Raw genomic sequence first — 15,373 nt, forward strand, 5'->3', positions numbered from 1 at the left:
AGCTTCCAGTGAAAGCTCAGGTGACAGTGGTGGCGAGGAGCGCTTTCCTTCAGCTTCGGCTGATTCATCAGCTGCGCCCCTACCTGGAGTACGACTGCCTGGCAACAGTGACACACGCGCTGGTGACTTCCCGCCTTGACTTCTGTAACGCGCTTTACGTGGGGCTTCCCTTGAAGACGGCCCGGATACTTCAATTGGTTCAAAATAGAGCTGCCAGGTTGATGACGGGGACGGGGCGTTATGTTCACATGACTCCAGTCCTCCGTCAGCTTCACTGGCTTCCCATTGAAGTCCGGGCCCAATTCAAGGTGTTGGTTATGACCTATAAAGCGGCTTGGGACCTGGTTACCTGAAGGAGCGCTTGCATCCATATATGCCCGACCGCCCCTTGAGATCTGCGGGAGAGGCCCTTCTCCGGGAACCCTCTGTGAAAGAAATTAGGAGGGTAGGTACTCGGAGGAGGGCTTTCTCTGCGGTGGCGCCCAATCTATGGAATGTGCTCCCCAGAGAGGTCCGCCTGGCGCCGTCGTTATTTGTTTTTCGGCGCCAAGTGAAGACTTTTTTATTTAAGCATCATTTTAATTGTTAACAATATTTACTTATTTATCTGGCCAGGGCGACTTCTTTTCTTTTCTTTTATAACTTTTCTTTTATAACTTCTTTTATATCGTTTATATTTTTTATTTATTTTATATTATTAATTTTAATTTTATATTGTTATTTTTGTATTGTATTGTATTTTATTGTGTTGTAAGCCGCCCCGAGGCTTCGGCAAGGGGCGGCATAGAAATGTTCTAATAATAATAAATAATAATAGTAGGGTGAGGTGTGTGAGCCAGGGAAGGGTTAGGGTTAGCAAAACGAGGTGTCCTGGCATGATATTGATGGCTTGGAATGTGTTCAGAATGAGCAGAAATGATGAGTAGTGCAGAAAAAGCTACTCAAGGACGACTTTTTAAAAATCCCTCTCTTCAATGGAGCTTTAGCCCTATATTAGAGTTAGGGGGGTGCACCAGGGAAGGGTTAGGGTTGGCAAAAGGAGGTGCCCTGGCATGATTTTGATGCATGGAATGTGTTCAGAATGGGCAGAAATGATGAGCAGTGCGGAAAAGGCTGCTCAAGGAAGGCTTTTTCAAAATCTCATTGTTTTCTATGTTCTTTTACCCCGATAGGGGGGTTAGGAGTGTGAGCCAGGGTAGGGTTAGGGTTAGCAAAACAAGGTGTCCAGGCAGGATTTTGATGCTTGGAATGTGTTCAGAATGGGCAGAAATGATGACCTGTGCAGAAAAGGCGGCTCAAGGAAGGCTTTTTCAAAATCGCCGCATTTTTAATGGCACTTTAGCCCTATAGTATCGTTAGGGGAGTGCACCAGGTAGGGTTAGGCCAATGGTGGCAAACCTATGGCACGGCTGCCACAGCCGACACACAGAACCCTCTCTTGGCATGCGAGCCAAGTCGCCCCAGCAGCGCTCCAGCAGCTGGAATAGGGCAGTGGCGGCAGGCAATGGCATCCCAATCTGCATCCCATCAGGCTTGATTCATCCGAGCTTTCACATGGCCTTTCTGTGCATTACCAAGGATACATACACAATTGCTTGGTCTGGCTGTGAGTTGTTTTTCCTAAACTAAAACCTCAGTTTTCAGGTTGTATTGTAGTGTTGGCACTTTGAGATAAGTAAGTGGGTTCTGGGTTGCAGTTTGGGCACTCGATCTCTAAAAGGTCCGTCATCACTGCTCTAGAGCCACAATCCAATTAGACAAGACAACCTAGGGAGAATCAGCCTTTTGTTCCATCTTTTCTAGCAGAATCTGGTTCCTAACAAACAGTTATTTAGAAAGGCCCATTTCTCTAAAGAAAGAATGCACATGAGGAGGCATCTCCATCTCTTCCCCTACAGAATCAGAACAGAAGAAAGCATGATCTCAGCATGCTTATGCTTGTCTACAGTTATAATACAAATGACTGGATCGATCTCCTTAAGAATGTAATAAATAAATAAATAAATAAATAAATAAATAAGCAAAGTATTTCTCTGACTCTATTAAACAAAATTGCCAGTAGAAATAGCATATCATGTCCTTAATATCTTTTACTGTTGATATCCAGTCACTTTATTTTTTTGCAGGGGTGGGGGGAGCATGTCCATCGAATATGATAGCTATATCTTCTTCCCAAACTATACTGCCAACATTTATAATTGATTATATAATTGTCCCACCAAATGAGTTTTCCTCTGACCATCCAAATATGTAATGAAAACAAAACTATTCCAATTCTTGTATCCACCCTATGTTAAAAAATGTGTGTGAATTGGGGAAATGTTTGTTTTCATTATGCTAATGATGGTACCCCTACAAACCCTGGCCAACTGCACTCCTTTGATGGAGAAAGCTTTGTAGGAGAAAGCACTTATCATGGCCAGGTTACCAATTTATATTAGTCAATATATTCAATCCAATCTCCATAAACACCAATATTACTAGTGGCCTTTCTTAGCCCTCAGTCTATTGTACTTTACCATGTACTTTTATATCTGTAGGCATATACGATCTACTATAATGAAGTGTACTTTGAAATCAGTTCTGCCTTTCAGAATAGTATGAAAAATTCATCACTTTCTAAACATGGCACTGTTAAGTATGACAAGCACTCCTAATAGTGAATTGTGGAGGTGGGTACCAACAGAGAGAGCGACAAAATGGGTCCACTGAGAAACAAGTGGAGATATCCATATGCTCAGGGAACCCTGGGATTTGTAAAAGTACACATTTGTAAAACAGCAGTTAGAGGCAACAACTACAACCCTAAAAAACAAAACAAAACAAAACACACACACACAAAATGAGAAAGTTCAGTATCAGCGGGCAGGAAAAAAAACTGAACTGGGAGAGACTGGAATGACATATTCTGGCACCTAGAAATGGGAAGATAACTCTTATCAGGAAGGTGAGGATATACTGCAACATTTTATTACAGCTCCCAATTATTCTAATCTACAGCTGAATTGCCTCCAGGTATGCTATTTTACTTGGAATTAGAGGATGAAGAAAGGAAAAGGGAGGGATATAAATTAAATCAATCAATATTGTTTATTATTTCTGACCATTTTTCATACGTCTACAGATGTTAGCACAGGGGTCCTCAAACTTTTTAAACAGGGAGCCAGTTCACTATCCCTCAGGCTATTGCAGGGATGGACTATAGTTTGGAAAAAAATGAATGAATTCCTATGCATACTGCATATTAAAAATTAATTAAAATAAATTTAAAATAATTAAAATCAATTAAAATTTCAAAATTAATTAAATAATTAAACATGTTGGCTCCATTCCCGCCAAGCCTGGGGACAGCTGCTCGACAGGGGTGGTGGCTCCCCCATTGAAGGCCGTGGCTCCTGCATTTCCGCCAAAACCCATCTCACCAAGCCCAAGGGCAGCCTTCTACGGGCAAACCACCACCGCCATCAAGCGGCTGCCCCCGGGCTCAGTGAGGCAGCTGTGGCTTGGCCCGCAGCCCAGGGACGTGGCTCATGTAGTTAAAAATAGATTTTAAAAGTTTTTTTTTCCTACCCTCAATCCTTTTTTTCTTACCTTCAGTCTCATCCGCCCTTCTCTCGTTTCCTGCTCTGTACTCCCACTCTGTATATGCAATGAGGGGCGGGGGGGGGGGGAAATGCCAGCACAAGTGCAGTTGAGCTTGTAAAAGCTCAACTGTGCGTGCGCTGGCCCTCTGCTCCATTTCAGAGAACACCTGCGCTGGCTCAGAGGTTTTAGACTCGCTCAGAGATCATTTTCTCCGAGCGAGTCCAAAACTTCGGAGGCGGGCTGGATAAATGAGCATGGCGCACAGGATCTGGCCCCCAGGCCGTAGTTTGAGGACCCATGTGTCAGCATAACAGTCAGATTTAACTTTGGCTGCCACCAACTCCTCTCATTCCCTCCTTTCTACTGAATCTTGAAGAAGTCCCTCTGGAAGAAAGAGATTTCCCTTCTCTGTCTTAAGCAATCCATGAACTGTAGTAGTGTTGATGCTTGTTTTCCTTCATTCCTACTGGGACTTTGCTGTGTGATGCTACTTCTGTACAAGAAGCAAGTTCATGCATAAAGATGAGGGATACTGTGCATGGGCCGGGTAGAAGCAACAATCACTTGTGGTGACCTGCTTAATGCACTCGTGAATCCTGCTAGGAATCAACACAAGCAAGTCATCAATGTTACCTCTCTGATTTTCTTCTGATCAATGTCGCTGAAGTAATCACAGAAGGTGAAAAGGTTCAAGAGTGCTGATGCATCACACTTGTCAGGGCCAGGACTATCAGCTTTCCCACGAGGCAAGTAAGCCTATGCAATGAAGAATGCCACATGTTCATTTCACATCTTCATTTTTGTTTCTGTAACAGCTAGTAACACACTATTTCCAAGGGTTTGTTATATCAGAGTTCAAGATTAACAAATAGAAAGCAAGGCTTGTAACTGCAATTCCTAGTTCTGACCTTGACTTCATAATGCATACAGCAAGTGGCTTCCAGAAAGATTAGAACACTGGTTGAATAGCATCTATGATTGTTTTTCTTCTTTGCAAACTCTTATGTACCATCTCTGTATTTCCAAATGACCATTCGATAACATTCTACACTGTCCAGGAGGACACATTTGGGATGCCCTTCATCAAGTGTATCATCAACTATCATGTAACATGTATCATAAAGCCATCACTACCTCCTGAATCCAAATTACATTCCATTTTCCAAAATAAAGAATCAAGACTGCAGATGGAACATTTTAGCTCTGATGTTTCAAGATTGCTTCAACATGTTTTTCATGACATTTTGATTGTACTTACATCCATTTCCTATGTTGGAAGCTGCAACTAGGTATTCACAAAAGCTGTCTCCACATTTGAAATCTACTTGAGGCGATAAGATCCATGAGGGATTACCTTTGCAAGTTCCCATGAGTTTGAAGGCCAAAGCCAAGGTCTGCAGTTCCCCCAGTGAACCTCTCCATTTCTGTGAGTGTGATGATTCAAAATCTCCTTCTTCCATTCTTTACATAATGAGCAAGAAGGCTGAAACTACAAAGCAAACAAAGCACCAATGCAAGTGGCCCTAAAATATGCATGCTACATTTACATCAGAGATTTCACATCTTTTACCCAAGAGGGAGTCTCAAAGTGTAATCTGCCCTCAATCCCAAGGAACCAGGCCGGATAAGAGAAGTTCACAACAGGAAAAGAAACACTTTCTACTCACCCAAATTGACAAATTACAGTTAAGTAAAGAACATCAGAAAAAGGAACGAAAAGGGGAACCCAGAGGAGCAAATCAGCAATATTGCCCTACCACAAAGCCTAACACAGAGTCAAGGAATGAAAGATAAGGCTGTTTACTACCACCAAGAGGCTGGGTTGAGTAAGAGGTTACAGTCTCATTAGCAATCTCATAAGGTTTCCAGCTCCAAAGCACATTCCATAGAATCTGACATGTGCATGAGAGTTCATAGGTGTGGTTTTCATGATCCTGCAGTATATAGTTTTGAAGGGTGGGCACTCATCATGAAAGCCCCCATAGCCCCTGGGAGAGTCCAAAACACAAGCAGCATTGTTAGTCCAGCTCTCTCTTTCTCTGTATTATATACATCTTTTGTAAAACTATTAGATCATAATTGCCGATTCAATGCCACCCTTTGCCTTACAACAAGGAGTTCACAGTGTTGCTGGGGAAAGTCCATTTTCCTACCAGTTGATGGGAGGATTGCTGCTAAGTTCAGAAGGAACAGGGAAGCCTAAGGAGACGGATGAATTACATTATAGTCCCTAAGAAACAGGCTGGCTCTACTACACCCCTGGAAAAGAGAAAGTGACTAGGTTCAGACAACATGACAACCATGTTGTTGTTGTTGTTGTTGTTGTTAGTCATGAAGTCATGTCCAACCCATCGCAATCCCATGGACAACATTCCTCCAGGCCTTCCTGTCCTCCACCATCCCCCAGAGCCCACTCAAGCTCACACCAACTGCTTCAATGACTCCATCTAGCCACCTCATCCTCTGCCGTCCCCTTCTTCTTTTGCCCTCAATTGTTCCCAGCATTAGGCTCTTCCCCAGGGAGTCCTTCCTTCTCATTAGGTGGCCAAAGGATTTGAGTTTCATCTTCAGTATCTGGCCTTCTACAGAGCAGTCAGGGTTGATCTCCTCTAGGTCTGACCAGTTTGATCGCCTTGTGGTCCAAGGGACTCACAGGAGTCTCCTTCAGCACCACAATTCAATGGCCTCAATTTTTCGGTGATTGTGAAACATGAGACAGAGTGTTATCTGAACTCAGCCATGATAACAGGCTATTTGCTAGCCATGAACAATGCACAGCGCACAACCCAACTGCAAACCATAGGTTCTTTTCATGGTCTGTTTGTGGTTCACCAACTATGATTTGTTATTGTGGCTGGAAAACATAGCAACCCACATGTCAATAACTACCCATACTCAACCCTGACATGTGAGTACACAACTCTTGAATGTGAGTGTGGGCTATCATGTTGCTGAGTAACACTCCAACTGTTGGTTCACGTAATATAATAACAACAAACCTATAATGAACAAGCACTTCGTATTTAAAAAATAATTTAAGTCCGGCAATCAGACTAAATTAGCACCAGAAACTAAAGATAAGCTTGAGCTGGATTTGTTGCATTTGAGCACAAGTAGAAATATAATATAGCAAAAGCATAGGGAAGCATGAAATACGGGGCTGGGGGCCCCGCTGTCTCTTCCGGCGCATTCCTCTCTGCCGCAGGCTGACCTCTTGCTCCAACAGGCAGAGTCCAAGTTCTTTGTTCTGCCGCCTAACCGGATGCGAGCCGGGTGCGCCTTTCACGTGCGCGCGTTAATGTAAAGGCCTCCTTGCACGGTGACGAATTTAAGCCGGAAAATACCCAAGGGGACAAAGAGGGCGCGTGACTTGAGTCTCTCAGCTGCTGAAACTACTCTCCTCCCACACCAGCTCCCTTGAGGACTGATCTGAGCAAAAGCAAAACGGTCAAAGCTGAACAAACGAAGCAGCCTCCCGAGGCTGTTACACGGACAGGATTGCAGAGAGACGTCGAGGTCTGCGTGTTACACGTACTTGGGAACGCGTGCCAGGTTGCTTCCAAAGGGTGCGTAAGGGCTCAGTCGTATACATGCATAGAAGCAACCCTACAAATCCCGGTATGCCCCGGCTGGCTGGGCTGTGCTGGGAACTGTGGGGCGCTTTGTGCCTAAACACGCATGAATCGAGAGCCTTGCGCTACCCCCGTGCGTCTGCACACACCGTGGAAGAGGAACCCGCCTAGATCTCCTCCTCCATCTCCGCGGGGCGCAACCGGGGGGGGGCGGCATCTCACCTGCTTGCCCCGGGGGATGCAACGCCCGCTGCACCGGCCACCCAGCGGAGCCAGGCGAGCGACGAGCTGCCGGTGGAAGGCGTGGACCTGCTCGTGGGCAAAGCGCTGCAGGGCGCCTCGCAGAAGCAGCAAGCTGTGCCCGGCCTTCACCCAGTTCTTGTACTCGGCGCAGTTGAGCCGAGCAGCCAGTTCCGCCAGCGCCATGGCACGCCCGAGGGGGGGGGGCGCTTCCGCCCTTCGACGCTCCCGGCGAGCGCGCAGGCAGGAGCGCTGCGGAAGCGCCCGGCTCCCGGACCTCTTTGTCCGCCCTCCAGCACGCTCTTCATGCCCTTGGTGCCTCCGGGTGTGTTGCGTTCCACCGTGGGCTGGCCGGGGATTGCTAAGGGTCGTAGTGCAACCCCCTGGAGGCCCCCGGGTTGGGAACGCTCCTTGCTAAGGGATAGGTGAAGCAGCTACTGTTACTAGCATTGCATTAGTATACCGCTTTCCTCAGTTCTCTGTTCATGAGCGTTACTTTAACGTGCTAGTACTGCAGTCTCTCAGCGTAACTCCAGCTCGACGTTTTTGAAGAATTGACCTGAAATTGGGGTATTGGGTGCTGAACGAGGGGAGAACGGGAAAAGAGATCTTTGTAGTGTTTTAGGTTACAAACTGAGTAGCAGTTGCTTAGCTTGGTCAGGAAAGGAGTGAAGAGCTTTAAAAAGGCACCAGCACTGCAGTTCTATACATTTGTATCCAGAAATAAGCCATATTGACTTAAATCTGACATGTCCAGATCGGTGTGCAGCCTAAAATTTAACTAAATTTAGATCACTACCACACAGCCTATTGGGTTCTTCTCTTTTCATTTTCAGGTATTTATGCTTGCACAAACTTTTCTAAACAATCATACAAGAAACAGAGGTAAATACCTTTTAAACCTCTCCTTTAAATAGTTGCATTCCATACATTGTTTCACAATGATGCCAGCATATGCACCTCCTCTCCTCTTTATCACAAAATCCAGGAGGAGAAAGTAATGTCATAGAAACATTAAATCTAAAAATGAAACAAATAGGTGGGCTTTTCAGGAAACAAATGAACAAAAATGGTCTTCCACTTGTGTGAAATCCAGTGGATTGGGCCCCACAAACAACAACACTGAAGTATAATATAATAGTAAGAAGTCCTGAAAATTTTCAATTATCAGCAATATGTGTACATCACAGCTCTGCAGGGTACCTGTGTGCAAGGAGGATATGTGATTTAGTAAACACTGCTTTGCTTCAAGGAGGGACAATCTACCATCCATCTCTTGACAGATACAATATTTTATTTATTTATTTATTTATTTGGAACACTAATATGCTGCCCCATTCGCAAAAGCCTCGGGGCAGCTTCCAATAACATTGGAACAGGGTGGGTACCTTTTGGCCCTTTAGCTGTTGCTGGCTTAAGCAGCCATCATCACTGGCTATGGTAGGTGAGACTGATGGGAGTTGGAATTCAAAATTTGGAAGGCTACATGTTCCCATCCCTGCATTAGGCCAATGGATGTCCTCTGCAAATTGGTGGAAACACCCCTCAAATGTGAAAGTCAAAACAATGGTTTTAAAAATATGAATGATATGCTTTGATATGTAGAACAAAAAGGTTCAAGTGCTCTGCCAAGACCCCCAGCAGTCTGAGCGGTCAAGGAAGCATAGGCTTGTTTGAGAACTTGGTAAATGATGAGCACATCTTAAGGATGCATACATTCAGGCATTCTTAAACCATACAACAATGAGCCATAGTTAAGCTTGTGTGCTCTCCCAACACTTGTCCACAAGTGTGGCTTTAGCTCAGTTAAACTGTAGTATAATATATCATTCAAACCCTAACTATGTTAAACCCTAACCGTGATTAGTCAAAATAAATCAGCATCATAAACTGATTTATTCAAACAGTTTTAATTCCTCTCCTCATCAAAAGAACAAAAAACTTGACCAGGCTATGCTCTGGATATACCTCCTGATTCTACCTGGTGAACGTAAGAGATTTTGTCCTGGAAGTGCCTAGCAAATATATTACAATGGACCTTAGACAGCTCCAAGATATCCTTGGAGCCTGCATGTAGGAGGAAGCTCTCTTGAGTGAAAAGCAAAGATTGACTGGAGGCAGTCAGATATAGTTTCTTTGATGTTCTCACTATCTCCCCATATAGTCAACTATAGGCATGTACCAGGGCTCCTACCTGGTTGTTTCCAGTAGGAGTTTTTCTCTAACTGCGCTCGAGCCATGTCCCAATTTGTTTCATCACTCTCAGCTCTGGGGTATACCACAGAGAGGGCACTCAAGAGCAATCATGTCAACCACTCAGGTTTTCTGTGTCTTCTAGAGATTAAGCAGGAATTTGACAGGACCACCAGCCACAGCAGCCAGAACGTTCCCTGGAAACTGCTTGGATCCAACAGCCTCTGGGGTCCCCCACACCTGCAAAGTGGGAAAGCCACTGTTAGTCTGAATTTCAGCAGGCAGTAAGCTGACCATGACAAAGGGACCAATTCAAAGGTCCTTTAGATCTTTAGATCACTAATCCCGAGCCTGGCTGGGAGAAAAAATCTACCCACCCACCCACACAGATCTAGAGTGTGCTATGCTACATGTGTTGGGCTGATGGCATGTTGGGCCAGTCCTCTGGTTGTCATGAAACCCATGAAATGCTGAGACAGCCCAGTTAAGACACCTTCAGCATGGATGTTAACATTGCATGAAGTCTGTCAGCTCAGGTAGGGACACTGCTGGATTAGACACTGCTGGATTAGATACTGCTGTTAGTACACCAACACGATAGCCAGAAGGCTAAACTAGGTGGGAGAAATGGCTGGCAAGGCTGACTTATCAATATTGATGAACTGCTTAAATTAAAAAGAAATTTCTAAGCAATCTACAAGCAATGGCATATAGGATAAAACTTAAAAGATAATAGCATGAAAACAAGGAAGGCAAGATCATTATTCTGGGAAAGTCATTGGAACAAATAAATTTTCGACAGGTGCAAAACCGCAGAACGGTTGATGTCTTTCCAATATGTATTGGTAAGGAGTTTGAAAGAGAAGGCACTATGAAACTAAGGAACCTAACTAATTATGTAAATAGAAGAGCAGTTGAAGAATTTAATGATAGATGGAAAATCTATTATACCCAGCACTATTAATGGGATAGAAAAGGGAGTACTTTAAAAAGTAGTTGAGGACTTAAAGCAATTAGAAAATTTGTTGGAATACAGCATGAGTCCTCAAACTATGTCCTGTGGGCCGGATCCGGCCCGCCATGCCCATTAATCAGCCCGCCTCAGAGGTTTTGGACTCACCGTGCCCGTACCCACGGGGAGGCAGCGACTTGAAGATCATTTTGGACTCGCTCGGAGAAAATGACCTCAAGTGAGCAAGCTGCCTCCTCACCGTGCACCCAGACTCCCCTCCCCTGCACGCCACACCCTCGCCACGCCCACACGCCACACCCTCGCCTCCACGCGTGGGCACACCTGCCCGCCCGTGCCATTGGCACCGCCTTTCCGGCCCGCGCCAGCACCGGCACCTTTCAACTGGCCCCGTCGAAAAAGCTTGAGGACCCCTGGTGTACAGAATAACTTCTGTTTTGAACTCCTATAGAGTGTTGAAAGATCGAAAGATAGATACATTTGTGGGTTTGAATGTATGTGTTAAACTTTTTCAAAATCCCTTGGCAACTTTCTTCCACTTTATTTTACATAACACAAACATAATACAAAAGGGAAAAAAAGGTTGTGAAAATATATTTTTTAAAGAAACTAAGGAACCTTAGGTACAGGTAGTCTGAGGTACAGTTCCCTTAGCACTGGTGTCGTGTGCTACTGATAAGCCACTCTCATTACCAATGTGACCGTAGCATTCTGCTCTAAGCGCAGCTTCCAATGCTAGAGGCAGCCCAATATAGAACGGTAATCTAAGTTAGGACCACAGTGGTTAAGCGACCCCTGCCCAGGAATGGTCATAGGTGCCTTACCAGTCACAGTTGACAAAAGGTACTGTAGCAATCGAAGACCATGCTGGATCAAGGAACACCTCCAGACTATGCACCTGTTCCTTCCTATATATTTATGGGGTTGGAACTGGCAGTTTCTGATCAGGATAGGTACTGTGATTAGGTCACTGGGAACATCCATAATAGGGATTGCGATTATCTCAAAAAGCCTAATATAGAGTTTGAAAAGGTACAACAGAAGTGGATGCTTCAAACAAATGGAGTTGAAGCACCTTCACTGTTAGATAAAGCCAACGTGCTTTATTAAAAGTTTGACACAGAATTTGATTCTATTAAATGCTTGAGGTTAATACAATTATGTATGGTGTGGAGGACACCAGGCGTTCTATCCAAAGAAATGAAATGGGAAAAGTTGATCCATAAAATTGATTGGTAGTAGATCCAGGCAAGAGGCAAAAGTACAATACATAATTAACTTATGAAATTACTTACCACAGGATTAACAGCAAAGGCCACTGGTTTTAAAAGGAAAACAGAACTATTTTATGACTTTGTCTATCAAGTCATGAATTTGGCTATAAAGTCATGAAGAGTAAATGGAAACTTCAGGTTAAGAGGCAATATACTGCTAAATATCAGGTGCTGGGGATAAACAATGGGAGACAAGACTTGTCTCCATATCCTACTTGCAGGCTTCCCAGGAGCACCTAGCTAACTACTCAGAGCAATACCCTTTTTAAGCAATATACTGTACAGATATTTCTGTATTTTTAATACTGTCTAAAGCACTCAGAAATGCTGTCTGGGAAAGGAGTGAAAAAACACTCTGGGTTTATTAAATAATCTGTTGCTCTACTACTTCATCTGTGTGTATAAGACAGAATTCTTTTCTTTCATTAAGCTGGATTCCTTGTTGGTGATGGGTCGCTCTTTGCTATGTAAAGCTCTTCATTCTTCCAAGTCACCCCAGAAGCTGTTTCAAATAGCTTCCATGCAATGTCTTTAACTTACAGAATGATCACAACTGAAAAAATTACTCTAGATGCAGTTTGGGTACATTTAATAGGACTTCTGCCTCCTTTCCACCACTCCCCACCATGGAAGGGAGCCACATCAATGAAAAACTCCTTCTGTTACTTTCTCTGAGCTTTAAACTTGCTTTACAAACACTATAGAATGCTGATTTTTGAAAAGCATGCTCAGATTCTGCTCAGAAGGGCTTCTGGATGCACTGAGCTAGTTGTACGACATTCTGGGGAGTAACCTACACTGTAAAACACTTCCATATAACAAGCAAAAAGATCAGCAAAAGACAATGTACACACACTTATACATTCTATTTCCTTAGTCCCAGTTCTAAAGATAAATTGGTTGAAAAGGAACTGACAATATCCTACAACTTAATTTGATGCACAAAGGAATTTGTGCTTTTAGTCACTGAAACTAACCCAGAATATAGCAGGATATCATCCCAAAGACAGTTATTTAAGAAAACTTTCTTACACATAAATGTACATGTTTAAAGTGAGCACACTTTTTTAAAATCTAGTTTATTAAATATTGCTTTTTGGGAACATGTTTACAACAAGCCCCATTTTAAATGTTTCAAAGCAGTCATATTAAAATACAGCTTCAATATAAAGTTTGTCACAGTTTTACAGTATTCAAAAATGACAGACCTGCCTTTAAAAAAAGATTACACCAAGACATAAGAAAAACCATTTAAATAAACAAATTTGGCATTTTCATAATCTTTGTAGTATAAAACAGAATAAACTCTATTTACTGGCAAGCGGATACATAAATCTATTACAAGTTTGTAATGTCTCCTTAAAACTTTATACAGAGTGCTGTACAAAAGGAAAGAAAGAAATCTGATGAAAGTGTGTCCCTGAAAGTAGGCCAATCCATTGTATTAGCTCTTTTTAAAATATGACATGTGAAAACGTCTCTTCCATTATATATAACTGAAGGCTTTAGTTCAATGTTTTGCCGCTTCCTCTCATTTTTACCCTTTCTTTAAAAATAGCCTATGGACGCCCACCAGGGGGCACTGTAAGGTTAGCCATTAAATCACGGACAGCTGCAAAGATTGTACAGTCACCTAGAACAAGGGAAAGAAGCACAAGTTAGCTGGAGAAATAAGCTGAATTATGACAATGATAAACTTACTCAAAATTCATTTCAAAGTATCATGAGCTGTACCCCAATTAAATTCTGAAAATGTATACTATTACACTCAGATGCGACAACAAGCAAGTAATTTCAATGCCATATAAAACTACTTTCTTCTAACCTACCAGATATTGTGCAGCCAGCTAGTATGGAAAATAAAAGTCAACATGTTTAGAATTGTCACATTCTACAATAGCCAGGCTATTGGGATTCCCCAGATATAACAAAGGTAGCCCCCTCATGCAGCTAACACAGCCATGAGTGGTGCAGAATGTAGGTCTTCGAGCAAAGCAACTTGGATTCAGAACTTTGCTTGGCCATGAAACACTTTCAGTAAGAGCCCATTTCTCAGTCTAGCATTGCTCTTGATGGTTGTCAGACAATAAAATTGGCTGGCCCACCCTTCCATTGTTATCAATCAATTACAATACTAAAGACCAAGTTATGCAGCAGTAACTATGTGTTATGCACTCCCACTAGAGAAGAACCACCACTATTAGTTGAATCTACTACTAATTAGGAAAAGTTAGTATTAGTAGGAAATCCTCCACCATTAAGTACAGGAAAACAAGCAAACTGGTCAGTTATAATCACCCCTCTGGTTATATAGGTCTCCCAAAAGAATGCAGAAAATGAAGATAGCCCTGGCTTCTCATTCTTGAAAGATAATGCCCTAACCATCGAACTCAGCGCTCTGGTTGGCAGGCACTCATTTTGAGTAATTTATAAAGTGTTCTCCATCCTGAAAATAGTCTTTCTCAGTCCTCAGGTGAAAAAGTTAGTACTAAGAATTAGACAGCACACTTCTGATGTCACAGTTCTCAGGAATTCAACTGGTATCCTCAGTACACCATTCTATAAAAGCTATTTACATTTTTAACAGCAATCCAGTTTCATTGATAGAGACTTGAAGACAAAGATCAGCCAGACTCTCTTGCAGGGAGAAAAAAGAAAAAAACCCATCACTAATGTCTGGTTTTGGGGTTAGTTCCTTTTAAGGAGGATGAGGATCCTCATCTTTGTGAAGATTTTATTACACAGGAATGTTTCTAGCAGACAATGTGTTACTTACATGTGTACTGTGCTTCATCTTACATTTTGAAAATGACAAAGCAGTGAAAAGTAGCCATGGAGTCCTCTCTAAACTTCAGTTTAGAAGGCATACAGTTATTATCTTGATGCCATTATATTTAGAATAATGCAACAAAAGATATTGCAAGTTTAAAACCACAAATGCCAATTCCAAAACCGTTTTTTTAAACTTTCAGTAAAGCCCCATGGATTGTAGAACCAGATGACCTCACTAGTGAAGAAAATGCTTGTTCAGTTATGTATGAAAGCTAGGACTGCATTTCCCTCCCACAAGCATCAGTGCTTAAGTAGCTTTCTGGAGCATGCACACATTATGGATAACATGCATGATATTCCAGCTCCCAACAATACACAGCATTTTGGATAACTCACCTTGCATTTTACACCCAGGTGAAAACACATGGCTAACCCTCCCAAAACTGCAGTTACCTCAGTGACGATCAGGGGTTCAGGATAGAGTGTTACCAAAAGTAAAGGCAAGTATTTGAAGAGGCATCATCCACACCACCTCAATCCTATCAGCTGCTTCAGTGTAGTCAAATGGTATGTATATCCACACAGTTCAGTTTTAGAGTCAGTGCTCAAATCTATGCTATAACACTACACTAGGAATTTGCTAGCATTTTTAAAAAACTTAAAATCAATATAATTATTTATTGAAACACGCACTTAACAAGGATTTTCCTGGAGGGCAGAAAATCTGCTGTGAAGAAGTTAGTGTCTTGGGTAGATTTCATACCCAA

General features: G+C 42.8%; 2 protein-coding genes across 4 annotated transcripts in view; both read right to left on the minus strand.

Annotated features, from left to right (window-relative positions):
* CUNHXorf38 (chromosome unknown CXorf38 homolog) overlaps positions 1–7,595 on the minus strand; it is a 19,253-nt gene extending 11,658 nt beyond the window's left edge. For both annotated transcript variants that reach the window (XM_044441917.1, XM_044441916.1), the window contains exons 1-3: positions 7,380–7,595; positions 4,940–5,074; positions 4,219–4,341 (exon numbers count right to left, since the gene is read on the minus strand). In XM_044441917.1, the coding sequence (XP_044297852.1) occupies positions 4,219–4,341; positions 4,940–5,074; positions 7,380–7,583 (462 nt within the window). In that variant the 5' untranslated portion in view covers positions 7,584–7,595. The remainder of the gene's footprint in view (positions 1–4,218; positions 4,342–4,939; positions 5,075–7,379) is intronic.
* A 4,041-nt stretch (positions 7,596–11,636) lies between these two features.
* MED14 (mediator complex subunit 14) overlaps positions 11,637–15,373 on the minus strand; it is a 45,020-nt gene continuing 41,283 nt past the window's right edge. For both annotated transcript variants that reach the window (XM_044441754.1, XM_044441755.1), the window contains exon 31: positions 11,637–13,467. In XM_044441754.1, coding sequence (XP_044297689.1) covers positions 13,394–13,467 — 74 coding nt within the window. In that variant the 3' untranslated portion in view covers positions 11,637–13,393. The remainder of the gene's footprint in view (positions 13,468–15,373) is intronic.

This window comes from Varanus komodoensis, unplaced genomic scaffold (assembly GCF_004798865.1).
Source record: "Varanus komodoensis strain SLA01 unplaced genomic scaffold, ASM479886v1 scaffold4, whole genome shotgun sequence".
Classification (NCBI taxonomy): Eukaryota; Metazoa; Chordata; class Lepidosauria; order Squamata; family Varanidae; genus Varanus; species Varanus komodoensis.